General features: G+C 38.3%; 1 protein-coding gene across 3 annotated transcripts in view; it reads right to left on the bottom strand.

Moving 5' to 3' along the window:
• LOC126210186 (uncharacterized) overlaps positions 1 to 27,004 on the bottom strand; it is a 221,713-nt gene that overhangs the window by 121,461 nt on the left and 73,248 nt on the right. For 2 of the 3 annotated variants that reach the window (XM_049939354.1, XM_049939353.1), the window contains one exon: positions 9,035 to 11,816. The exons of the other annotated variant lie outside the window; for it this stretch is intronic. In XM_049939354.1, coding sequence (XP_049795311.1) covers positions 10,751 to 11,816 — 1,066 coding nt within the window. In that variant the 3' untranslated portion in view covers positions 9,035 to 10,750. Of the gene's footprint in view, positions 1 to 9,034; positions 11,817 to 27,004 lie in introns of those variants that run through there. 3 annotated transcript variants of the gene reach the window in all.

The raw sequence follows: 27,004 nt of genomic DNA, 5'->3' as shown, positions 1-27,004 counted from the left end.
ACACTTCCTTCATTCAGTTAGGCAATACTTCAAAAACCATATCATCACATTCTGGTCCTGAAATTACAGCCCACCAAACCCGTAATCCCACTGAACCCATAATCCCACTGCATGTTCCCCTCTGTTGTACTTGATTTTTCCAAACTAACAGTATGTAATTTTTATTATATCCCTCAAGGCCAGCTTCGATTTCTCAAATCATGTTCCTCGTCTAATTGAGTGCCGCAGTTGCTCCTTGCTACACCTCGATATGAATAAGTCATGAATACAATGAGTAGACAAGCTTATCATGGGCATATGTGTGGTGTGCGTACTGTAAGACATTTGGTACACACACCATCAGATTATTTGACTTGTTGCTCTAACGAAGTAGGCAAGTGTCAGCAATATGTCTCGTGGTCTTATCGTGGCATGTTTATCTTCTGCCGTTAGGTCAGACGATAGAAATGCCACTTGCACGCTTAGAGTAGCAGATTGACGGTGACCAACTTTAAACAGAACTTGATTAATTTTCACACACACTTATTAAAATAATAAAAATCATAGATATTATGTAACTTGATTCTGGATGCTGTTTACAATGGACAATCTGAAGTTCCTTTGGTCTTGGAACGTTAATCTTATTCTCACATATCTCTGATACTTGACAAAGTGTCTATACATTTCTCTTCATGTCTATGTACAGGAATATGATAACCTTATTAGGTGCAGACTGAAACTTGACTATAGACTGGTGTAGACTAATGCAGACTTATGATGACTAACTAATCGGAGGTCTGTACACTCGTTATAATACCTCGAGCATTCAGGTATCACTGCGTGAGTGTGATCTGTGAGGAGAAAAGGTTCTACGTTAGCAGCAATCTCATTGGCTGCGTTACATATTAATACGCGGATCAGCGGAATCAGAATTTGGTCCGTCTCTAAGATAGCACCATCTCGTAGTGCGGAGACGGACGAGCACTGCGCCTGCGCTGTTGTGCTTAGCGGGGCGCGCTCTAGTGGGGAAGTTGTGTACGCGCTGACTATGCAGAACTATGTACACAAGAATATGTTCAGCGCACTCATGATATCGAATGTAATTAGCAAGAAGACCAGACATTTGCAAAAATCGAATGGTTGCCATTCGCAGAAAGCCTGCTTTAAGTCTTCCTTATTCATGGGAATATATAAATTCATACCTACAAACAAAAGTAAAAAACTAAAAATTCTTCTAAATGAAAAACTATTCTCCCAAATTATCTCAAACTCACCAAGAATGAAATTAAGAACCGAGTGAATTGGAAAGAACCAATTATTTATATCAATTCAAACAAAAAAAATCTTACGTAACCTCTACTGCTGTCTTTTAAAAACATGCTCATTTATTTCAATTTACAATGGTGGTTCTTATCCACAGCAGATAACCGATTTATGATCTTTGACTGTAAAGTAAAGACATCAATATCTATGAATGACCCATGACATCATTGGTCAAAGCCAACAAGTTGTATCCCATTCTTCAGTTGCCCTCTACTACTCAGTGCTAGTAGCACAATCGAAAATGTTTGTTTGTAGTTGTAAAATAGTAATCCACTGTGTGGCGGTGCCAAAATTTCTATATGTTTGCAGTCTATGGCACCCAACCAGTTCGGAAAATGTCACATGTGCAAGAATTCTTCTGTAGCTCGTGTCCAGCCCTTCTCAGTTGGTTTGGGCATTATTTTAGTCATTATAATATCAGTGATAGCATGGAAAATTTCCTTGACAATATTGTGCAATGATTTACTAGTTGCAAGATACCTGCAAATTTTGAAGAAATGGTATTAAGACATACTATTTATTAACACGCATTCTTACAAAACATATTAAGAAATAAGTTACCATTTGGTTTATATAAACTATATCTAGGAAATGCAGAAGATTTCAAGTAGTTTTCATTTTCTCTTATAGTTTCCTATGCGTACTGCAGTTTTGAAAAGTATCTGAGGCTGAATTGTACATTTCAGTAATTATCTTAAGTGTGTTACGGTAATTGGTTGCAAGGAACAATTTTTCCATCCTGTGCCTTTGATGTGTACTTGTGGTGAATTAAAATTACAATTCCTTACTTTTATTTCAGGTTCTGATGCACGTTGAGGTGGACTTAACTAAGGGACCAATACAGATAAATACTGAACAAAAAAATCAAAACTGGACAGGCAGCAAGCAACAAAAGGGAATGGAAATATGAGAATACAATGAACTACATAAAGCCATGTTTTAGGGAGAAGGAGAGGGAGAGAGAAAATCCAAAGCAATACAGATGATAAGCCAATTTTTGAAGAAGAAGTAGAAGACAAAGGCAATTAATCATCTACACCATATCTAGACATTAGCTGCTTTTCAGTTCCCATTGTAAACTCCACATCTGGCTCAGCTGGAAGAGGGAAACATCATCGAGCACTTCTGAGCTTGTTAAGGAATTGCTGCACCATGGAATGCAGTGCCCTATCACGTAATTCTTTATGAGCATGGCAGCTACTGTACAGACACTCCCACCCCAGGGCAGAGAGCTGCCAGGGATGAGGTATTCTAAAATGTTAAGAGATTAGAGAGAGAAGAAGCTGAGCTCATGAGTTACATTTCAAATTTAAATCCAAGTGAATCTCCTTGATGTATTTTTTTATTTTTTGTAATAAATAACTTCAAAGAAAGTAAGTATTCTGCTTCATGAACATCTTAAACCTCTTCACATTTGTGTTGTACTTATGTGCATGTAAAGAATTTTCCAAAGCACTTTGAAATTAGGCCTACTGTCCTCTACAACATGCATTCAGCAGCTTTCTATACATATTTAATTTCACAATGAAATGGATTGCAGTATGGCTGCAATAGAAGTGAAGAAAGTACCATGGGTCAAATCAGAGTGATCAGTAAGTGGATTCTGTTTGTATATTATCATTCGTTTGTAATATTGGATACTGAAATGAACTGAAACCTCCAGACAGTGCAACAGTAGCATTTTTCCCCATGCAGCCATGGTGTATGTAGCATCACATATTCTGTTATTCTGAGAGTGATTACTGTAAATAAAAGTTGCTTATTGCTTGCAGGTCTCAGACCAGTTATAATAGGAACTTTCATTTGTGGAAGAATGTGTAAGAGATACCTGTGTTACACTTTGTATGCTCTCAGAACCACATACTGCTTTATCAGTTATAGTGTAGTGTGAAAAACAGGGACAATAGTTGATTCAAATTTTCGTACTCTGAATCTAGACAGTAATTTTGTGTGTGTATAATATAACAACCATATTTAACTGTACAATGTAATATCAAGGTGTAATTTCCGGCATGTGGTCAATTTTTATGTGGTTTCACTAATTATTCCTAATGCGGATAAAGCATTTATAACATTTATCTGGCAAACAAAAGCTTGAAGGGAACATAATATGTACAGTGCACAGAAGCAGCCCAATTTATTGTTAATTAGCTCTTTGCATTGTCTGTGGAACAGTTTTAAAAAATCAGTTGTCAATGTGTGTTTTGACTAGCTAATTCCAGTACAGGAAAATCACTTGCAACATTTAGCAGCCAAACACAAAGCTACACAGTACCAAGCTTATTTGTTAAGCAGTTATCTGAATTCTGTGTGGAACAGTTTTTCAAACTTCTGTGGTAAACCTGTGTTTTCAAGAGATAATCCAAGTACATGTGAGACATTTGCAACATTTATCAAGTACAAACAAAACTTGAAAGGAAATGAATATGTACATTACACAGTAGCAAGCTTATTTATTACTAAGCAGCTCTCTGCATTGTGTGTGAAACAGTTTTTCACACATCAGAGGTCAATATGTGGTTTCACTAGCTGACCCCACCACAGGTGAGCCACTTGAATGTTACTGAGGGAGACATGACTGTTAAGTAATGAATTGCTATGGACTGGTGACCAAACTTACCTTAAACAAATGATCAGTTTCTCACGAGGTGTGATGGCACCTCATAATACTGTGTCCATTATGATAGTTCAGTGTTCAGTTTCACATAACAAATGGAAGTGTTTTGACATTCTTAAATATTTATAAAATGTTATTCATAAATATTCATTCTTCCTCGAGCTCCTTATAGAACACATGAAATTCCCTTTCTGTACCACATAATAACATCATTTTTCACTTCCACTCTCTTCTTTTGCGTTGTTTCACATTTCTTTCTTCCTCCTCCAGTATATAAGCTATTGCCACAAGCTGCACCCTGTTGAGTCCGATAAATGCCATTTTATTGCAAATGTGGACCAAACACACACATAGCAACTGTGTCTTGTCTGCAGTTCACTCACAAAAACAGTTGAGAATCATTCTGCAAACTCCACAGTTCCGATGAAACAACACAGTTGAAACGAGGCGTGCGAATTGTGATCACATGACTTGACATGATTTACAGTGTGAATACACCTTGACAGGATTGTGCCATAATATAATGGACAGTGTGAATTGGCCTTCACAGACCTGAAGTTTGTACCATTTTATTCAGTTTCTTATAAGATTTAATTCTTGAAATTTCACAATCGAAAATTATTTTTGTTTTGAAAAATATAGCCTACTGACATGTCAGTCATGTGCTGTTTGTTAATTTGTGTATCAAATTTCATGATGGTATATGAAGGGGAACATACTGAAATTAATTTTGTTTTACTGCAGTTTACTTTGCCAACTATAGAAATGTATGCTATTGAGCCATGATTTAAGTTTTGCTTAAAAAGTTTTTCTGAATTCTTCTTGCAGCTCTGTAGCACCATTTTCAGTGAAGAACTAGGATTTTACTGATGTATTGAATTTTATTCAATATAATTAAGATTTTTTGTTGTTAACTTTGGTATTGATGGTGTCATTATATCTTAACTTTATGTTAATATTAATGAGTATATTTGTGTTGAATTTGTGTTCATTATGTAGTTACAGCTGTTTTTTAATGTTTTGGCTAGTAATTATTTTCATGTACAGTTGGGTAATATCAGGGTGCAATAATAATAAATTTAAATACTTCCGGGCTCAAGGCAGGTTGCACATTAAAGAAAATTTGGTGAAAACTGAGAATATAATACAATACTGCAGTCCCTGCATTATTCTGAATTACAATGCAAGGTTCCTATGGACATGCATGCGTGTCTGAAAGAACATTGCATTATAGTCCGTAATAACACAGGCACTGCAATATTGTATTTATCTGCCAACACTGGGCAAGCGACTTACAAATAAAATGCCTCACCTGTACAGGAATATATGTAATGGATGTAAAAGTACAGGTTGTAGACACTTGGTTAATGACGTGGAAGTTTCAGTCTGGCTGTGAGTCATGCTTGGATAGCCAAGTGATAAGCAAGAAATCCACATTTGGGTCCCAGTGCGGCACAAATTTTCATTGTTGTCATTTCATCATTCAGCTGATAGTTGTCCATACTCACAACTGTGAACACACTTCATGTCACAGTGAGAATGGTCTTTCATACCGTGTGTTGTGATGTACGAGGGGCATTCAATAAGCGATGGAACACTTTTTTTTCTGAAAATAATTTGGTTTTATTCTGGATTCTAACACACCACATTATTGCCCACTCTTTTATCTACAAAACCCTAATTTTCAACATAATCTCTGTTCAATTTGATGACCGTATACCATGCTACTGCAAGAGCCTGTATGTCTGTATGTTAGCACTCTACTGGTCAACATCAGAACAACTGCATCAATTACCTTATCCATGGACCGATTCCTGCAAAGTTCATTCTTCGTTGGGCCAGACAGATGGAAGTTGGAAGGTGCAAGATCCGGGCTGTAAAATGGTTGAGGAAAAACAGTTCAGTGTAGTTCTGTGAGCTCCTCTTGGGAGTGTACACTTGTGTGAGGCCTTGTGTTCTCATGGAGAAGGAGAAGATCATTTGCATTTTTGTGACAACCAACATGCTGAATGCATTTCTTCAGTTTCCTGAGGTCAGCACAATATACTTCACAGTTGATCGTTGCATTTTAAGGGAGGACATCAAACAGAATAATCCCTTCAGAAGATGTTTTCCATGACTTTACCAAGTGGGGGTGTGGCTTTGAACATTTTATTTGGAGAAGAAGCGGTGTGCATCAATCTCTGGATTGCTGTTTTGTTTCTGGACGAAGTGACGAACCGATATTTCAATGCCTGTGACGATGTTAGACAAAAAATTGAAAAAAATGTCACAATCAACCTTGTAATTTGCAAGCAATTCTGCACAGATTGTCTGTAATTGGCTATTTATTGTCTTCTGTTAGGCAGCGAAGAACCGAGTGGGTACACACCACGGAGTACCCAAACTGGAGGATGAGTGTGCCAGCACTACCAACAGACATCCAGTTGTACAGCAAGGAGTTTGATTGTGATCAGTCAATCACCTCAAATGAGAGTGTCCATACATTCCGACATTGCAGGAGTCAGAGCTGTGTGTGTTCGGCCAGCATGTGGGAAGATCTGACAGGTCTGGCTGAGCTGGGTGCGATGATGACAGACACCTCACGCAATGACTTGCTGTGCTTTTGTTCACTGCCCAGTCTGCACAGACATTCTGCAAGCACCTATAAATGTCTGATGTTCTGGGTATTCACCAAAACAAACTCGATGACAGCTGTCTACTTGGAACTCAGCTCCGTTACAGACATTATTCTGAAGGCTATGTACAGTGCTGCCACCTACTGGAATGCCATGAAACTATAGCGGCAGAATGCCCCACAACAAATTCCACAATGTTTTTTTTTTTTTTTTTTTTAATGGAAATTGGCCAAGAAAAAGGATGTGTTGCATTAGTCACTGAACATTCCTTGTACTTTGTGTGTTACATAGAGAAGCATTTTCAAACAATACCATTTTTTTCATCTCAAAATAAATTATTTCTTGTTACATCAGAACAGAGGAGCTCAGTGGACAAGAGACCCTATGAATCCAAAGATGTAGGGTTTGATCCTAGAGTTTTTTGTGTTACCTATCGCCTTTTTTCAACTCTGGCAATGATTTCATGATGAAGTAATTCTGTGTTTTCATGATGAAATGAAGATGAGGTTTGAAACAGTTTTATAAAAAATTGAGAACAGAAAGATCCCCCTCCCCAAAAAAAGGCCCTGCATTGTTATAGAGAAATCCTGGACAGTTATCTGGCCGATGTATGGTTTGAAAAGTAATTTGTACAGTATTTAGCAATACCTGAGATATTCCCCAGGAAGTAAGCGTGCATTGCTTCTCATACTTGCATAAATTTTCATTTTAAGTGAATAACTTAGGATGTCATTAACAATAGAAACTGACATGCAATATTTTTGCTCTTCATTTCTGAATAATGTATGTGCACTTTGAGTCTATTGTGATACGCAGGAGGAAGATGCTTAATGCTACCCCTACAATAAGTAGAGAATGTCCAAGTGGGGAAAGCCATTTGAAGAGTATGACTAAAACTTGTTTATTGTCAGAAAAAAGGGAACTTTAAGTTGCATGAATACAAATGGCATGTTTGTTGATATCCTGAGAGAGAGAGAGACACTTTTGCTGTAGCTTACACAGTTAAAATAGTGTACCTTCAATTATATTTCACTTTGATGAGTTTGCAGCCAGTCTCATTCTATTATACAATCTATGTGTGTGGTGTTATGCGGTAATATAACTGAAACAGCCCCTCTCTCTTTCTCAATTCAAATTTTTATGAAGAAACTAAGGGCTGTTGTAATGCATTTAGTAACTCAACCACATAATGCACTAATTGTTCTTCTGTGAATAACAATCAAACACACAAGTAAAATATTGTGAAACCAGAAACACAGTTAATGACTTTAATGTCAAGGGTCTTCAGGTATTGTTTTAAGGAGCAAGAATGGCACTAATGCAGTCAGTCAGCAAATGGTGGTAGTCTGGCAAATTGGAAAGTCCTTCTACATCATTTTGTTGTCAGGTACAAGCAGGTTTCGAAAATGCAAGGGGAGAAACAGCTGTCCACTGCTCACCTACAACAATGGTTCCCTGGAAAATCTTCAAAAAATTTAAAAGATCTCACAAGCATTGCAACAGTGATAGTGGTAAAACAATGTACTCCAGGCATAAGTCCACAAAACTGACTTCAATGAGACAGGAATTGGTCTGATTTTATAAAGTATTCTGTTGAATGACAGGAACTGTTTGCCATATCTCCAACCAATAAAACTGATGCCCAATGTGCTTACATTACTTTTCACATTCTGAAGTCAGATTTGAGGCTTTGGATGCATCCTTTTTGCACTTACTTCATTGTGTAATAGCAAATGTTTGCACTAAGTGAGGACTGTAGCTCAGTCTGTATTTTTGGAGATTTTGTTTGTGTGAAGTTCATTTGGAATTTTAATTCTGAGTGGACTCTTCTTCCACTTGGAAAAAGTGTGAATGCAACATTGCAATGAGGCTACTATAAAACAGGTAAGACCTTTTCTCAGCTGATTTAGAAGAAGAATTTATTTAACTAGGATTGCCCCAGTAAGATTTTGCAGTCATAGTTTAAAAAATGTGTCATGAAGTCTGTCTGACAACATGAAACACAAAGTGTTCATATAGAAGTTTAAGTGGCATTTCTGGCATCTGGTTTTTGCAGTTTAAAAAAACTATTTGCTCTAAGAACCACAGAGTATATGCCAAAACTACCTTGAAGACGAGGTAGCTCAAACAAATGACAGACACCTCAAAACACTTACTCTCATTGGATCTGAATGGCCACAGTGCACACTGACAAAATATTCTTCCCTATTCATCAGTGTTTAACATTATATCTAGGAAAAATGATGTCATATAGAAGGTTTGTTGCCAAAATGTCATGATATTTTTCATTAAAATGTGAAGAACCAATCCTTTCAATACTAAATTATTAATGCTACATTATAAGTTAAAATGGATGTAGTAAGGCAGACTTCTGTACCATTCAACTAAAAAAAAAAGCAGAAAATAGAATAAATAAAGGCAAGGTGTGACAATTTTGTTATCCAACAGCTGGGACTAATGTGTACAGCTTTATAACTGGTTGCAATAACTGAAAAAGGTGTTTTAAACATTTACTTCACCAAACAAACAAACATTTGTTTCATATGTGACAAATTTATCTTAATATGCAACATAATGACAATACTAACATTTTTCAGGACATTGAATTGGTCCAACATAACAAAATACTAGACACATTTTCAGTTTTCATTGCTATATTCAACAATATCTCTTCCTAATTACTGGGTTTGAATATAATATTAATTTCTCAGATGTTCCTTAAATGTTCATCTAAAATTCATTTACAATTTAAAAAAAAAAAAAAAAAAAAAAAAAAAAAAAAAAAAATTCATGTCCACAATTTTCAAGAAAATCAATGTTGCACTATATCTCTAAGTTTCAGCATGCACAGAGGTGTAAAACCATACGGTATAAATATCAGACATGCAGAACAAGAATTCTGTCCACAACATCTCCTGCAGCTCAAATCACTTGAGTTTGGGATGGCGTATTTCAGCCTGTATAGCACTTAGTGTATTTTGAGTGTTGCTGCTTTGCTGCTACGCACAGATCATGTTAAAAGTACTGTGAAACTTTGTATAACTATTTTATAGACATCTTAACAATTTGATACCAGGAACTGAAGCTGGCTTCATGATTTGAAGCGCAATGGTACTGTGCTTTTACGTTACAGTGTTAATTCAGATTCTACTATATTTTTTTTTTTTTGGTAACATGATAAGAAGTGACAGCAAACAATAACTTTTACATTTTCTATTGCACTTATTCATATTGTCAAATCTGTGCTCTAATTAATTATGTTATAATGACAATGTAGAAGGCTTTGATGTGTCATGAAGAAACTACAAATTTGAAACTACAAAACTGTTACAGTAAATATGGTAAGTGATCTGAACTACCTGCTTGTACATAATTATTTTCAATTTTTCTTTATTTACCGTTCTGCTTTTTACAGACAAGTAAAATATCTATGACATTTTTTCACCATCTCATCAGCAAAATAACTCCATACAACATGAAAAAAAGTTCAAATTTTGGAGAAATAAAATAAGTGATAGCTTTTTTTTTTAGGTTTTCATATGTTGATTCTGTTCCAATTAATTATGTTCCAGTGAGACTCTACAGGAAACCTTCTCACGCAGAAATACTTAGATACATACAAGGGTTTGAAAACCTGCATAAATAGGAAGAAATTAAACAGACTTGTGCAAAAACTTTATCTGCATATTAACATAGCACCTATGTGTATACACTGACTGGCAGTTTACTCAAAAACACTTGCAAATTTATCTAGTACTTGTCTTGTAAACACCTGGCCATAAAATCGCAGAAATTATCTCTACAATACAAGACTTTATAATACCAAGTCTCGATATTTTTCAAAATATAAATTATTTCATATCAATATGACATTTATATTTATACATTTGTTTCACATATCTCTGAAAGAAACTGATTCACTTTTGATGTACATCTCTTTACATCCATAGCTTCAACATACCGCAGCACAGCTGTTACTAAAACTCAAATGTGCAGAAATGTATATAACACACAGCGAATACATATAATATTCAAGTTTCACTATTACCTCAAATTGTAGACAAGCAGAATCATCCCTAAATCATGTGACTAGCCAGGTTTCATGTTGAGAAAATACACAGTAAACTATGCTTACTCCATAAATATACATACTCTATGGGAAAAACACCTGTTCACACATGTAGTGAATCCAAAACACTTTTAATACCAGAGTCTACTTTCCAGCTTTTGCTACCATTTGACTGATTTTCTTGATAGCTTCAGGGTGCCTGCGAATGGCTTCAATCCACTCGGTAGTCCCCATCACCTGCTTGAAATGTGATCGGATGAACTCCACAGATGAGTTTAACAATGCATCACACTGGTTTTCCACAGCACAGACAGCTGTTGTGACGGCATTACCCACAGTGAGCTGCCTGTTGGACAGATGTGCAAGGCACTCCCTCTTCAGGTCACACAGTTCAAATCTGTGGGCTGCTGCCAGCAGCTCCACTGTGGAGTCACTCAGATTTTTCACTCCCCCAGTGTATATGTAGTGCAGAACATCAGCCAACACTTCTGGCTTCACATCAAAAACTTCCAACTGGCCCTTCTTTAACACCTCTGATCCTGGCCACAGTTTACGGGCGAAGAAGGGACTACGGGCTACCAGTATCGCTCTGTGTACTCCCATCTCGACAGTCCCGGCACTCAGTTTAAAATCTGCAAAATTTCCTGACTCTAGTAGGGAATGCAGATCCTGTCTGAGACGAGACTGCAGCACTGGCTTAACTGCCACAACACACTGCTGCACGACACACACTGTACCGATTTCACACTCTACTTTCAACATGTCATTAGTTAAACACCCACATTCAAATTTATCTGACTCTGAACCTTCCTGAAACCAGCAGCTCGGTGATGTTTTGATTACGCATCTCTCTCCTTCTGGGGAAATTACAGAAACACTCAAATCCACCATTACACTCCCACCATCATTATTTGCCAACAGTTGGAAGCACACATTGTATTCTGTTCCCAATTTATAGAGCCTTACCTCCCACTGAATTGACTCAGGATGGCAGAAACGAGGTGATGCGACAAAATCTCTGTTCTCGGGCCAGTTTGTTAAGCCTGAAATGGTCCAGACATAGACCACTTTCTTTCTTTCACAGCTTGTGTAGCCCAAGTCCCACACAGTATCTGAACTTCCAGCACATGCTGATGTGGACTCTGTGACTGGAGAATTCACTGTGGTGGAATCTGATTGTGACCCAGATGTAGCAGGCTGTGAGGAACACCTGTATAGAAAGATAAATAAGCAACCTAACTTTGTGGCCCAGTGATACCACACACATAACAGAGGAATTATCAAACTGAGGCAGTTTGTAAATTCAACATAAGACCGAGCAACTTTCCAATAACACATGGCTGAATTGTTATTGATATTTACCACAGTTAACAAAAACAATAAACAAACAAAAATGTATTTCACTCTCCAAACTTATCTACAACTATGTAAACAGGCTGCAAGTCAATGTAGAGGGCACAATGGATGGTCCACTGTATGAATATTATCAATTTTCATTCCTATACCATTCGCATCAAATGTGAGGTTAACATGATGCCACATGCCCAACCAGTCATTGCTTACATTTTGAATAAAAACCATCTACAATAGAGGTTTCAGACTTTTATCAAAGAGGGCGGGGAGGGGGGGGGGGTGAGCACCCTATTGCCCTTGGGATGGAAAACTACCCCTAAAAGGCAGAAGAATCAGAAACAATCAACGGAGTGTGGATGCAGAAGGCATGGAAACCACTGCATTAAACGCACAATATGTATCATGCTGAGATCTCTCCATTGGCAAAAGAATTTGGATTTGTTCCCCATTTGCATGTCTGGGATGGGACTGCAAAGTGAGAGGTGAGCATAAGAAAAAGATTTAACAATCTACAGGAGGGGAACGTTCTATAAGTTGAAGCATGGAATATTAAAAGCATGTATAAAAGTGAGAAACTTTGAAAATGGAAATGCAAGGTCTCAGTCAGTTGTGGGTTGATTTTAAATGGTTGATATATAGTGAGATGCCAAGTCTACACTAGTTCCCTATAACAACAGTTACTTTCCAAAATTTCTGGCCACTGTCTTGTTTTCTCTTGATGATGTGGTCCTGCTATGCAGTGCCACATATTTGACCGCAGACTCCTTTTCCGACTGTAGAGGGCAAGGGCTATAGGAGAGATTCTACATTTTAAACAACTCACTATGAAATCAAAAAAGACAGTTTCTGTAATTCTTCTATATTCAAATAAGTTATCAACTTACAACTGCTAATTAACAAAGCTTTTCAGACATAATGTTCATACATGATGCCTCAATGCTTCGCCAAAACTACGAGTTCATACTTACTTGAGATAGCATAGCATAGAGTCTATACAGGGTGAAAAGTATTTAAACCGACAAACTCTGGGAGGTTGTAGGGGGCATCAAAACAAATGTTTTTTCCTAATGTCATTTTTTCCTATGAGGAGTATTTAAACCAGTGGAGGCCGTATTACACTCTTCAGTTGTTAGAGGGCATATTATACTCTTCAGTTGTAGGCAACTGCTGTCCACCAGTGTAGTAGTGCATTGTCTCTGTTTACTAATGGAGCGATACACCTGGAGTGAGTACACTGATATGGTTGGTCCATACTATGTAGTGCACCACAACAGACGAGCTGCACAGCGGGTTTATCAACAACAATATCCTAATTGCCGTATCCTGCATCATACGACCTTCGCTGCTGTGTACCAACGTCTGCGTGAGACCGGGTCATTTAGCAGATTACCTGGACAGGGATGCCGTCGCATGGTAAGAACATTGCAATTTGAGGAAGCTGTCTTGCAGCATGTGGAGCGGGATCCTTCAACCAGCACTCGTGCAATTGCACGTAACATGGGGATGAATCAGATGAACGTAAGAACAGTCCTTTGAGAGCAATTGTTACGTCCATTTCACTTACAGCATGTCCACGACCTAGAACCAGTTGATTATCCACCCAGAGCACAGTTTTCGCAGTGGTACCTCGAACACTGAAATGCACCCCACATTTCCATCCTCTCTGTTGTTTACCGATGAAGTAACGTTCGGGTGTGATGGAGTCTTCAACATGCACAATTCGCATGTTTGGAGTGAGGATAACCCAAATGCCACAGTTACTAGCACTCATCAAGTGTGTTTATTCATTAATGTGTGGGCCGGTGTTGTTGGGGACTGTTTAACTGGGCCGTATCACCTACCTAGGCCATCAAATGGCAGGCCCTATTACAATTTTCTCACCAGAGCATTGCCAGAATTGCTGGAAAACGTCCTGCTTCCTACAAGACAATGCATGTGGTTCCAACATGATGGGGCGCCATCACATTTCAGTCGTCGATTCCTGGACCGACGGTTCCCAGAAACGTGGATTGGCAGAGGTGATCCTGTACCGTGGCCTGCTCGATCCCCAGATATGTCCCCTCTAGACTTTTTTGTTGGTTTTATTAATTTGTCGCCAGAGAAATCTTCCTCTACCGGTTTAAATACTCCTCATAGGAAAAGATGACATTAGGGAAAAATATTTGTTTTGATGTCCCCTACAACCTCCCAGTGTTTGTCAGTTTAAATACTTTTCACCCTGTATAACATCATTCATTTTTCTTTAGTGCTCAACAACTGCCATCAGGTCCCTTTCTTCTTTGGAGTCCACAGCACCCCCAAAGCACAACTGCAAAATGCAAGTGACCCCTCACTCCCCAGACCAAATTACACATCCACCATCGCTTTCTGTGCTGTACCTGCATTTTTCGTACTCATATCTGCACATAAATTCCAACAAACCCAGGCACAGTAGGCACTCTCTATGCTACTACTAATTAAAGTCATGCTTTTCACACACAGCTTTCTTCAGTCTAGTAAAAGGGAAGTGAGACATGTTGCTCTACTTTGTAGCAATATGTACCACTACAAAGGGCATGCTGTAAAGTAATGCCTCCAAACTTTTTATGTGAAAACTTGAAAAGCTTATTAAATAAAACAAATGGTGTTGACATTCTACATCTTTATTCCTAATTTCTACATATTTGCAGCCCTCTATTTGCAGGGCTCTAAATTGTAGCATGTAACATGGCGGCGTGTAACATATCTGTGTCAGTGTGTGATGAACAGCAAGCTGTAATTGAATTTCTAACTGCAGTAAACTTCATCCACATATGGAGTTCCTTCTCTTTCAGCATGACAATATCAGACCACACAAAGGCGCTGTGATATCTGTGACAATCCTATGCCTTTGTTTCACTGTCATCGATCAGTACTGTACAGTACTGACTTGTCCCCATCCATTATTCATCTGTTTCCAAAACTTGATGAACGCCTTCAAGGACTTCAGTTTGATAATGAGGAAGTGGTGCAAGCATAAGTAAGATTGTGGCTCCACCAACAAAGTCAGGCATTCTACAGTGACAGTGTGAACAAACTGGGCTCTCATTGGGAGAGATGTGTTCATTGCCAGTGTGACTATGCTGATAAATAAAGACATAGACATGAAGCATAAAGAAGCAAAATGTTAATAACATTTGTTTAATTTAAACAGCTTTAAGAGTTTTCCCACAAAAATACAGAGGTATTGTTTCTCAGTAGGGGCATGTGAAGTGGAATGGAAAGAAGGTAAGAAATACTGGTCAGATGACTGTAAGGGTAAATCAACTGCAGCAGAAAATGGTGCAATGTGAGTACGACTTGTCATTAATAGGAAGTTGGGGCAGAGAGTGTGTTACTGTGAATAGTTTAGTGATAGGATTATCCTCATCAGAATCAACAGCAAACTAATGTCAACAACAATAGTTTACTTATGCACACAGATATTACGTACAGAAGATGAAGATATTGAGATAGTATATGAGGATACTGAATGGGTAACTCAATGGGTAATTCAGTATGTGAAGAGAGATGAAATTTTAATAATCATGGCTCTTTGGGAAGCTTTAGGATATAGGGGATAGAGCAGTGGTTGCCAACCTGAGGTTAATTATCACCTGAGGGGTAAAATGAAATTTTCTGAGGAGTACAAACTAAATGACTTGATTCTGTTTCAGCCACGAAAATAAATTATTTTTGAAAGATCATTACTATTACCACAATTTTTTAGTACTGTAATACTGATTATATAAGTTAACAATAGTTACTTTTTCTCAATTAGTAGCATTAATGTGGCAGAGGTTACAGATTCCTCAAGTGGTCCACCCACTACACACATATGTTGGCTTTGTCCTGTACATCACTGATGGTAAAAGTGAGACACATACGTAACAACTGAGAAATATCTCAAGAAAATGTCTTCTCAAAGTTGTAGATAGTACCTGCAGTAGTCTGGAAATTGCTTCATTACTCACTTTGAAACAGATAAATGAATTAATTGACAGCATGACACAGCAGTAACTACAGAAGGGCTACTACAGTGGCATACACAGTATTATCATCAGCATCATCATCATTATTATAGTGCTGTACACATTATTATTATTATTATTATTATTACTATTACTGTTACTATTAGTGGCTGCAGTCAGACACAAAGCATTAACAACCTGAAGTCTTCCAATTTCTGCTAGTTCAGAAATAAGAAGTGCAGCAATCAAGTGATTTACGAACATTAGGTATAGCACACACATTTTAACTTGGCTGATTTTAAATAAGATTGCAATGTGCAGGTCAAGCAAGTGCTACAATGAAGAGCAGGGGGAGTATGTTTTGTAACATGTGTCTACCCTCACTGTGGATAATTAGCTTTCTTATCTGAGAAGGACCTGTGAGTAGCACTAGTGATGCATGACAAATTCCTCCCTCATTCAAACACACACACACACACACACACACACACACACACACACACAAAAACTACATATAATTCATCATTTTAAAAATAAAAAGCGTTCCAAGAAAAGTCTTTCATTCTACAGTTTAGTTAGGTGCTAATAATTTGGGAGAGGGGAGGGGGAGGGTACTAGCTAATGTCTAATTACACTCAGGGGTAATGGTCTAAGATAGATTTACATGTGAGTACAGGCTCAGTAGACAGAATAGGACAAGAGAAAGATCCATTGACTTTGTAACAGAGCAGGTGGACCTTTTTGTTTTGCTTCCCCCCAAAATTAGTATTAATTTTTTCAAATTTAGTGAAATCTTCAATATGCTCAAAAATGGTTCAGATGGCTCTGAGCACTATGGGACTTAACATCTATGGTCATCAGTCCCCTAGAACTTAGAACTGCTTAAACCTAACTAACCTAAGGACATCACACACATCCATGTCCGAGGCAGGATTCGAACCTGTGACCGTAGCAGTCGCGCGGCTCCGGACTGAGCGCCTAGAACCAATAGACCACCGCGGCTGGCTCAATATGCTCATCTATATGGCATGTGCACAGTATATAAAAATCTCAAATATTGACTCTGGGCTTGTCCAATTTCACTTTAGTACCCATTTCAATTTTTTGGTTACTTAGAATCCATAAGTGTAATTAGTTTACTTAAAAACCACACTAATTACAAAACATTGGTAATTTCATTATAACTTCATTTGTAAACATGTACCTGATTACTGACTTCCAGATAAAGTAGATGAGAAAGACATATAAATAAAGGAAGTACTGCAACAACCAATGACAAAACTATGTTAGCAACTCTTGCACCCATTTAGTTTCAGAGTAATTAGCTTCCTTAGTAAAAACATTGTTGTATTGTATTGTATTGTATATTAACTGGGGACCTAAAAACGACGGAGAGGCTCCATCCCTGCCACAGCCGCAGTGGTCCACAACCCCACGACGACTACTGCAGTCCACTTCACCCCTCCGTCGCCCCACACCGAACCCAGGGTTATTGTGCGGTTCGGCCCCGGTGGATCCTCCAGGGAACATACCACACCAGATGAATGTAACCCCTACATTTGCGTGGTAGAGTAATGGTGGTATACGCGTACGTACGCAGCAATCACCGACATAGTGTAATTGAGGCGGAATAAGGGGAACCAATCCGCATTCGCCGAGACAGATGGAAAACCTCCTAAAACCCATCCACAGACTGGCCGGTTCACCGGACCTCGACAAATCCACCGGGTAGATTCATGCCGGGGACCAAGCGCCCCTTCCCACCTGGAAAGACATGCGTTAGACCGCACGGCCAACCCGGCAGGCAAAAAACATTGTTACTAGGATAGTAGCCAAAATTTAGACAAACTAACCAGTATAATTCAGTAATAGTCATGTCTGTACATAAAAGTCCTCATTCAAACAAATCTTCTTCCACTATTTAGTTACTCTGAACTGTACATCTTTATTGTAATTTATGAAAAGCCAGAAAACGACAATAGTTAACTTTGGTTTTAAAAAAATTACAAATCAGAAAATGTACTTTGATTCATCAAAATTTTGTATCTAGGAGTTCAGTCCATGATTAATTGACTGTTTTGAATCATTCACTGTGAGGTTGTAATTAATTTCATGAACTGTGTTGATGTTTCAGTACTGATCATCTATTGTGGCAATAGTATCAGACTGTAAACTGTGTTATTTATGAATGACAGTTACTGGGCACATAATTTTTGTACTGATATGGCTGTTAGACAGTGATTTAAAAACTTTAATTAGTGACTGTGTTTGCCACGTGTATACTTTTGTGTCACTTCAGTGTTAGGTTATTGCAATTGAACAACCACATTATAGGACACTTACTGAGTCTAGTATGTGACCTGTTTATCTGCGAATAATTTAAGCAGATGAGGCTCGATCTGGTCATAAACAGTAGTTCATTTCAACGTCTAAGTGCAAGTAAACTGTTTGAACTGGAAATCAGGTGTGAACATTTTCCCTTTCACTGCTACAGAGGAGCTGTTTGCATTCCACACTGAGACTGCATTAATTATGGCTGTACTGCTCACCAAATGCTGGTGACTGTGCCAAGAGACAGCATTTGTGACAATATGAAATACTTATTATCTGATATTTTGTAAATTATTAAGTGAAAAAATTTGCTCATCTTATGAACTGATAGCATCACTTGATTAAGAATTGAATCTCTTTTTGTTGTGTGTCACTGATAAATTTTTTAGCTTTGATGTTGGCTGCAAAAGCTGAAACAAATGATAAATTTCGGTCAAATATTATGTGACCAAGGTATTGACTTTTATGACCTAACTTCTATCAAACTTGAGGGAGCTGCAGTAGGTAAAAACTGCAGGGAAAGACAGAGATTAGTATATATTCAACAAATAATTCAGGATGTTGGGTGAAAATGCTACTCTAAGATAAAGAAGAAGGCACAGAAGAGAAATTCGTGACAAGCTGCATGAAGACAATCAGAGCACTGGCAACCCTTTACAAAAAGTACGCACTCTAATCTCTCTCATATTCTTCTACCCACCAGAGATTCATCAGAACTATATCATCTTTCCACCAAGGATTCCCATGAAAGTTTCCGTAGCATTTCCATTACTCTTTCATATGGGTTATGCCAATATGTTACAATCCTAGCAGGATGTCTCTGAATTCTTCTGATGTCTGTTGTCATGCATCCTTGATAAGGACTCCAAATACTGGAATAATATATATTTGGAGTCCTGTATAAGTATTTAGGGATAATTCTAAGAAGTCATGTGGAAACTTCACGTCAAATCATATAAATATGGTGTGAAGTTTCCACATCACTTCTTAGAATTATCCCTAAATATTTACACAGTTTGGTGTGTCAATATTTTAATTGGAAGTTACTGAGTTCTTCCTCTCCATTAAGGGTATTATCTTGCAGTTACCAACATTTCAGTGAGAACTGCCACTCATTACACCAAGGGGTAACTGTGTCAAATTCTTTCTGCAGTCCCTTACAGTCATCAAAGTTAATGCTTTACTATACACAATTGCACCATCAAGTGAACAATTGCATTGCTGCTGATCCTATTTGACAAAACATTTATGTGTACTGAAAATATGGGAATATCAGAGGTCTTATATGCTTACCTGAACACATCCAGTGTTAGTGTTACTTTCATTTCTGTACAGTATATGTTGATGTGACGAAAGTCATGGGATACATCCAGATACCATGTTGGACCTCCTTTTGCCTGCCATTGTGCAGCCACTTGATGTGGCACTGACTCAATACATCACTGGAAGATCCATGTAGAAATATTGAGCTATGCTGCCTCTGTAGCAGTCCATAATTGCAAAAGTGTTGCCAGTGCAGGATTTTGTGCACAAACTGCCTTAGATGTTTGATGGGATTCACGTTGGGCAGTCTGGTGGCCAAATCATTTGCTCGAATTGTCCATACTGTTCTTCCAACCAATTGCAAACCACTGTGGCCCGGAGACGTGGTGCATTGTCATCCATAAAAGTTCCATTATTGTTTGGGGACATTAAATTCTTGAACAGCTGCAAATGGTCTCCAAGTAGCTGAACATAACGATTCCAGTCAATGGTCAGTTTAGCTGGAGCAAAGGACATGGTCCATTCCACATAACCACAGCTGACACCGTTATGGAGCAACCACCAGCTTGCACAGTGCCTTGTTGACAGCTTGCATCCCTTGCTTCATGCGGTCTGCTCTTACCAAATGAAATTGTGTCTCATCTGATCAGCCCACGGGTTTCCTGTCTTACAAGGTCCAACCAATATGGTTACAAGCTCAGGAGAGACAGTGCAGGTGGTGTTATGCTGTTAGCAAAGGCACTCACACTGGTTGTCTGCTGCCATAGCTCTTTAACACCAAATTTCATTGCACTGTCCTAATAGATATGCTTGTCATATGTCCCACATTGATTTCTGCAGTTATTTCACATAGTGTTGCTTGTCTGTTAACATTGGCAGCTCTATGCAAACACTGCAACTCTCAGTCATTAAGTGGAGGCCGTCAGCCACTGCATTGTCTGTAGTGGGAGGTAATGCCTGAAATCAGGTATTCTCAGCACACTCTTGACACTGGAGATCTCAGAATACTGAATTCTTTAACGATTTCCAAAGCGGAATGTCTCGTGTCTAGTTCCAACTACCATTCTGTGTTCAAAGTCTAAAATTAACTTAAGCTTATTTATGAAAATTCTGTCAAACATTTAACTGTATAAATTTGTTCATACTATGTCAAGGAGCAGGAAGAGCACTAGTAAGGAAAATAACTGTGCAATTAAATGAAAATTATCTTTTCCCATACTAACTGTTTATGAAATGTATTTCTTCGATTCTAGATCTAGAAATGCATCGGTGTTGAAATTCTGCTTTACAATAACAAATACCAGGCTATACTAAAATTGTCAAAAGTTTATAATTATTAATTCTACAGGGTGTTTAAAAAATGACCAGTATATTTGAAACTGGCAATAAAAACTAAACGAGCAGCGATAGAAATACACTGTTTGTTGCAATATGCTTGGGACAACAGTACATTTTCAGGCGGACAAACTTTCGAAATTACAGTAGTTACAATTTTCAACAACAGATGGCGCTGCAAGTGATGTGAAAGATATAGAAGACAACGCAGTCTGTGGGTGCGCCATTCTGTACGTCGTCTTTCTGCTGTAAGCGTGTGCTGTTCACAACGTGCAAGTGTGCTGCAGACAACATGGTTTATTCCTTAGAACAGAGGATTTTTCTGGTGTTGGAATTCCACCACCTAGAACACAGTGTTGTTGCAACAAGACGAAGTTTTCAACGGAGGTTTAATGTAACCAAAGGACCGAAAAGCGATACAATAAAGGATCTGTTTGAAAAATTTCAACGGACTGGGAACGTGACGGATGAACGTGCTGGAAATGTAGGGCGACCGCGTACGGCAACCACAGAGGGCAACGCGCAGCTAGTGCAGCAGGTGATCCGACAGCGGCCTCGGGTTTCCGTTCGCCGTGTTGCAGCTGCGGTCCAAATGACGCCAACGTCCACGTATCGTCTCATGCGCCAGAGTTTACACCTCTATCCATACAAAATTCAAACGCGGCAACCCCTCAGCGCCGCTACCATTGCTGCACGAGAGACATTCGCTAACGATATAGTGCACAGGATTGATGACGGCGATATGCATGTGGGCAGCATTTGGTTTACTGACGAAGCTTATTTTTACCTGGACGGCTTCGTCAATAAACAGAACTGGTGCATATGGGGAACCGAAAAGCCCCATGTTGCAGTCCCATCGTCCCTGCATCCTCAAAAAGTACTGGTCTGGGCCGCCATTTCTTCCAAAGGAATCATTGGCTCATTTTTCAGATCCGAAACGATTACTGCATCACGCTATCTGGACATTCTTCGTGAATTTGTGGTGGTACAAACTGCCTTAGATGACACTGCGAACACCTCGTGGTTTATGCAAGATGGAGCCCGGCCACATCGCACGGCCGACGTCTTTAATTTCCTGAATGAATATTTCGATGATCGTGTGATTGCTTTGGGCTATCCGAAACATATAGGAGGCGGCGTGGATTGGCCTCTCTATTTGCCAGACATGAACCCCTGTGACTTCTTTCTGTGGGGACACTTGAAAGACCAGGTGTACCGCCAGAATCCAGAAACAATTGAACAGCTGAAGCAGTACATCTCATCTGCATGTGAAGCCATTCCGCCAGACACGTTGTCAAAGGTTTCGGGTAATTTCATTCAGAGACTACGCCATATTATTGCTACGCATGGTGGATATGTGGAAAATATCGTACTATAGAGTTTCCCAGACCGCAGCGCCATCTGTTGTTGAAAATTGTAACTACTGTAATTTCGAAAGTTTGTCTGCCTGAAAATGTACTGTTGTCCCAAGCATATTGCAACAAACGGTGTATTTCTATCGCTGCTTGTTTAGTTTTTAGTGCCGTTTCAAATATACCGGTCATTTTTGAAACACCCTGTAATTATGCAATAATTAAACATTGCTATTTACTATGGAAATTGTAATGTGTTGTTTATACTCTGACAGCAGCACCTGCCAGTTCAGCACAGTTCTGTGAGGTGTGTGTGTGTGTGTGTGTGTGTGTGTGTGTGTGTGTGTGTTTGGGGGGGGGGGAGGGGGTGGTTAGTTGTTGCAAAATAATGTATTTCTTTGTCTGGTGACATTTAAAGCAATAAATAAAAGGTAATTTCAAACAATGTTGGGTTAATTAATATATTTACCACACAACCTGGCACGTAATTGAGTTTTACTTCCCACAAATGAGTGGGGGATGGAGTCAAACATACAAGACAAAATTCTTGTCAATATTAAATTCAAAGGGGAACATTTTTAAGGTTAGAGTTAGGTTACGGACAGTCAGTATTGAAAGAAATTGGAGTAGAACAAGATCATAATATATGCAGCAGATTCTAGAAAAACAAAGTTAATTTCATTCATCAGAACGTTAAAAGATTGAAAAACAAGATAGATGAGCCTCTTGTATGCCTAGAAAATGTGCAAAATTCTGAAATGATAGATGTTCTGTGTCTCACTGAACATCATGTAACTGCAGGAATGGAGAAATTAAATATCAAAGATTACAGACGAGCACCATTTTTGTGTGGAGTTAACATGGAAAAAGAAGGCATTGCAACATATATAAAAATTGGATACAAAATCAAAAATATTGAAACAATCTAGAAGCATGTGCTTGTGAGTTGTTACTAAACAATACTCCTCTGATAATTTTAACAGTATATAAATCCCTCGTGGGGAAACTTTCAGCTATTTATGAGAAATCTAGAGGTGTTATTCAGTTAACTGTCATGCAAGAAGAAACAGTAGTTTGTGGAGATTTCAACATAGATTTGTTAAAAGAATTCGAACATAAAACATTGGCAAACAATCTAAACAAGAACCCTAAAAAGTTTTGGTCATATGTAAAATCGGTAAGCGGATCTAAATCCCCTATTCAGTCACTCATTGACCACGATGGCACCGAAACAGAGGACGACCGAAGAAAGGCAGAAATACTGAATTCAGTGTTCCGAAACTGTTTCACTGTGGAAAATCGTAACACGGTCCCTGACTTCAGCCGTCGCACGGACGCCAAAATGGAAAATATTGAAATAAACGATATCGGAATTGAAAAACAACTGCTATCACTTAGTAGCGGAAAAGCATCCGGACCAGACGAGATACCCTTAAGATTCTACAGTGATTATGCTAAAGAACTTGCCCCCTTTCTATCAGCAATTTATCGTAGATCTCTGGAAGAACGTAAAGTACCTAGCGACTGGAAGAAAGCACAGGTCGTTCCCATTTTCAAGAAGGGTCATAAATCAGATGCGAATAATTATAGGCCTATTTCGCTTATGTCAATCTGTTGTAGAATAATGGAACATGTTTTGTGTTCTCGTATTATGACGTTCTTAGATAATACAAATCTCCTTCATCATAACCAACATGGATTCCGCAAACAGAGATCATGTGAAACTCAGCTCGCCCTATTTGCCCAAGAAATTCACAGTGCCGTAGACACTGGCGAGCAGATTGATGCCGTATTCCTGGACTTCAGGAAGGCATTTGATACGGTTCCGCACTTACGTTTAGTGAAAAAAATACGAGCTTACGGAATATCGGACCAGGTTTGTGATTGGATTCAGGATTTCCTAGAAGAAAGAACACAACATGTCATTCTTAACGGTTCAAAATCTGCAGATGTAGAGGTAATTTCAGGAGTACCGCAAGGAAGCGTGATAGGACCTTTATTGTTTACAATATACATAAATGACTTAGTTGACAACATCGGTAGCTCCGTGAGGCTATTTGCAGATGACACGGTTGTCTACAAGAAAGTAGCAACATCAGAAGACTCGTACGTACTCCAGGAAGACCTGCAGAGGATTAATGAATGGTGCGACAGCTGGCAGCTTTCCCTAAACGTAGATAAATGTAATATAATGCGCATACATAGGGGCAGAAATCCATTCCAGTACGATTATGCCATAGGTGGTAAATCATTGGAAGCGGTAACGACCGTAAAATACTTAGGAGTTACTATCCGGAGCGATCTGAAGTGGAATGATCACATAAAACAAATAGTGGGAAAAGCAGGCGCCAGGTTGAGATTCATAGGAAGAATTCTAAGAAAATGTGACTCATCGACGAAAGAAGTAGCTTACAAAACGCTTGTTCGTCCGATTCTTGAGTATTGCTCATCAGTATGGGACCCTTACCAGGTTGGATTAATAGAAGAGAGAGACATGATCCAGCGAAAAGCAGCGCGATTCGTCAGGGGGACATTTAGTCAGCGCGAGAGCGTTACGGAGATGCTGAACAAGCTCCAGTGGCGGACACTTCAAGAAAGGCGTTACGCAATACGGAGAGGTTTATTATCGAAATTACGAGAGAGCACATTCCGGGAAGAGATGGGCAACATATTACTACCGCCCACATATATCTCGCGTAATGATCACAACGAAAAGATCCGAGAAATTAGAGCAAATACGGAGACTTACAAGCAGTCGTTCTTCCCACGCACAATTCGTGAATGGAACAGGGAAGGGGGGATCAGATAGTGGTACAATAAGTACCCTCCGCCACACACCGTAAGGTGGCTCGCGGAGTATAGATGTAGATGTAGATGTAGATATGGACGGGAACAATGAACTACTGGATTGGATGTTTGGATATTTCAATCAAATTTCAATAGTCTGTTTTTCAACTCGTGTGTAGAAAGTTTGTAGAACACTGATTGATAACATTATAACATTGCTATAGATGGTGCTCAAGCTGAAACAATGTATACCCAACTGCTAATGGACTATTTGATTATGATGCATAGTTAATGGACTTACTCAATATAGTACCTTACAGCCCTGAGGCAGCTTCATACAGAGCAGTGAGGCTTATTAATAGGAACAGGATACAAGAGCAAGTTAAAAGAGGTATTATGGGGAGAGAAAGAAAGAAATATTAACATTAAATCCAGTTTATTACAAAGAAAATTTGTGTCAATATTTGAAAGTTGATTTCCTTGAAAGTTATCCAGAAGATCCATTAGAAAAATCAGTAAGCTATGAATAACAAAGGGAATTATAATCTCACATAAGAGGGGAGGGGAAATTTATATAAAAGCTGGAATACATCAAGATCCAACATTATTTATGTACTAAAAAAAATTAGGTATTATTTTAAGGAAAGTCATTAAAATGTCAAGAAGTATGTACACCATTACAAAAATTAATAATGCATATAAGTTTAATACTATACGGGATGTTGTTAAATGGGAGACAGGACAGCCAGTCCATGTACCGCATACCATAACAATTAAACTAAATGACAATGTTGGGACTGAAAATTCACATGTTGCGAGTATTTCTAATAATCGCTTTCTAAATGCAGCAGAAACAACAGCATTAAATGGTTCAGTTGAAGAAGCAAGAGACTATATTACAAATGTCATTCAACAAAACTTTAAGAAACTAGACGTACCACCAACATCCTTCACTGAAATTAATAGAACTATACAAATTCTAACATACAAAAGATTGAGCAGTGTTGATGGAATTTCAAACAGAATTCTGAGAATTTGTTGCAACTTAATATGTAATGTCCTTAGTGATTATGTAATGCTTCACTGGAATAGCAAATTTTTTCCAGGCAGGTTAAAATATGCAATTGTTAAACTTCTTCATAAGAAAGGTGACAAGAAAGACTCATTTAGATATCATCAGATTTCCTTACTGACATCTTTTTCCAACCTACGTGAAAAACTAATGTACTGCATAGTAGTCTCTCACTTAAGTACAAACAATTTACTTAGCATATCACAGTTTGGCTTCCAAATCAGTAGCTCAACTGAGAATGCTATTTATACATTCACTCATCAAATAGTGAAAGCCCTAAATAATAAAATTCTGCCAGTTCATATTTTTTCTGATATTTTCAATGTGTTTGTGAAGATCAAGTACACTCTTAGAAAAACTCAGGTTCGATGGAAATGAGGGCTTTACATACAGCTGCTTTGAATCATGAATGCAAAAAGTTGTGCAGAATAGTTTAATCAATGTCGTAAGGTTAAAAAATTTTAATGACTGGGGAGAAATCACAAAGAGGGTCCCACAGGGTTCAATTTTTGATCCACTCCTATCCCTATACCACACAGTACCAATGTCATAATAAAACCCATTAGAGAGAAAGCAACAGAAGAGATTGTAAATGATGTTTTCCACAGAATTATTCAAGTGGTTCTCAGAAAATTGATTCCCCCTAACTCTTGAGGGAAAAAATTAGGGAAGAATGCTCCAAATTTTTGGGTGTACAAACAGATGAAAACTTGAGCTGGAATAAGAACATTACTTAGCTTCTCAAACAATGAAGTTCAACTATTTTCGTTCTTCAGGTAACTGCTAGTCCTTGGAACAAATGAATCAACCTCCTGACATTTTTGGATATTTCCATTCAATAACATCTTGTGGAGTATTTTTCTGGGCTAACTCATCACTTAGGAAGAAAGTAATAACTGCACAAAAGTGAGCAGTATGAATAAAATATGGTTTTCAC

The sequence above is a fragment of the Schistocerca nitens genome, chromosome 10, assembly GCF_023898315.1.
Source record: "Schistocerca nitens isolate TAMUIC-IGC-003100 chromosome 10, iqSchNite1.1, whole genome shotgun sequence".
NCBI classification, from domain to species: domain Eukaryota; kingdom Metazoa; phylum Arthropoda; class Insecta; order Orthoptera; family Acrididae; genus Schistocerca; species Schistocerca nitens.
The sequence above is the reverse complement of the archived record's forward strand: the minus strand, read 5'-3'. Positions and strand labels throughout refer to the sequence as shown.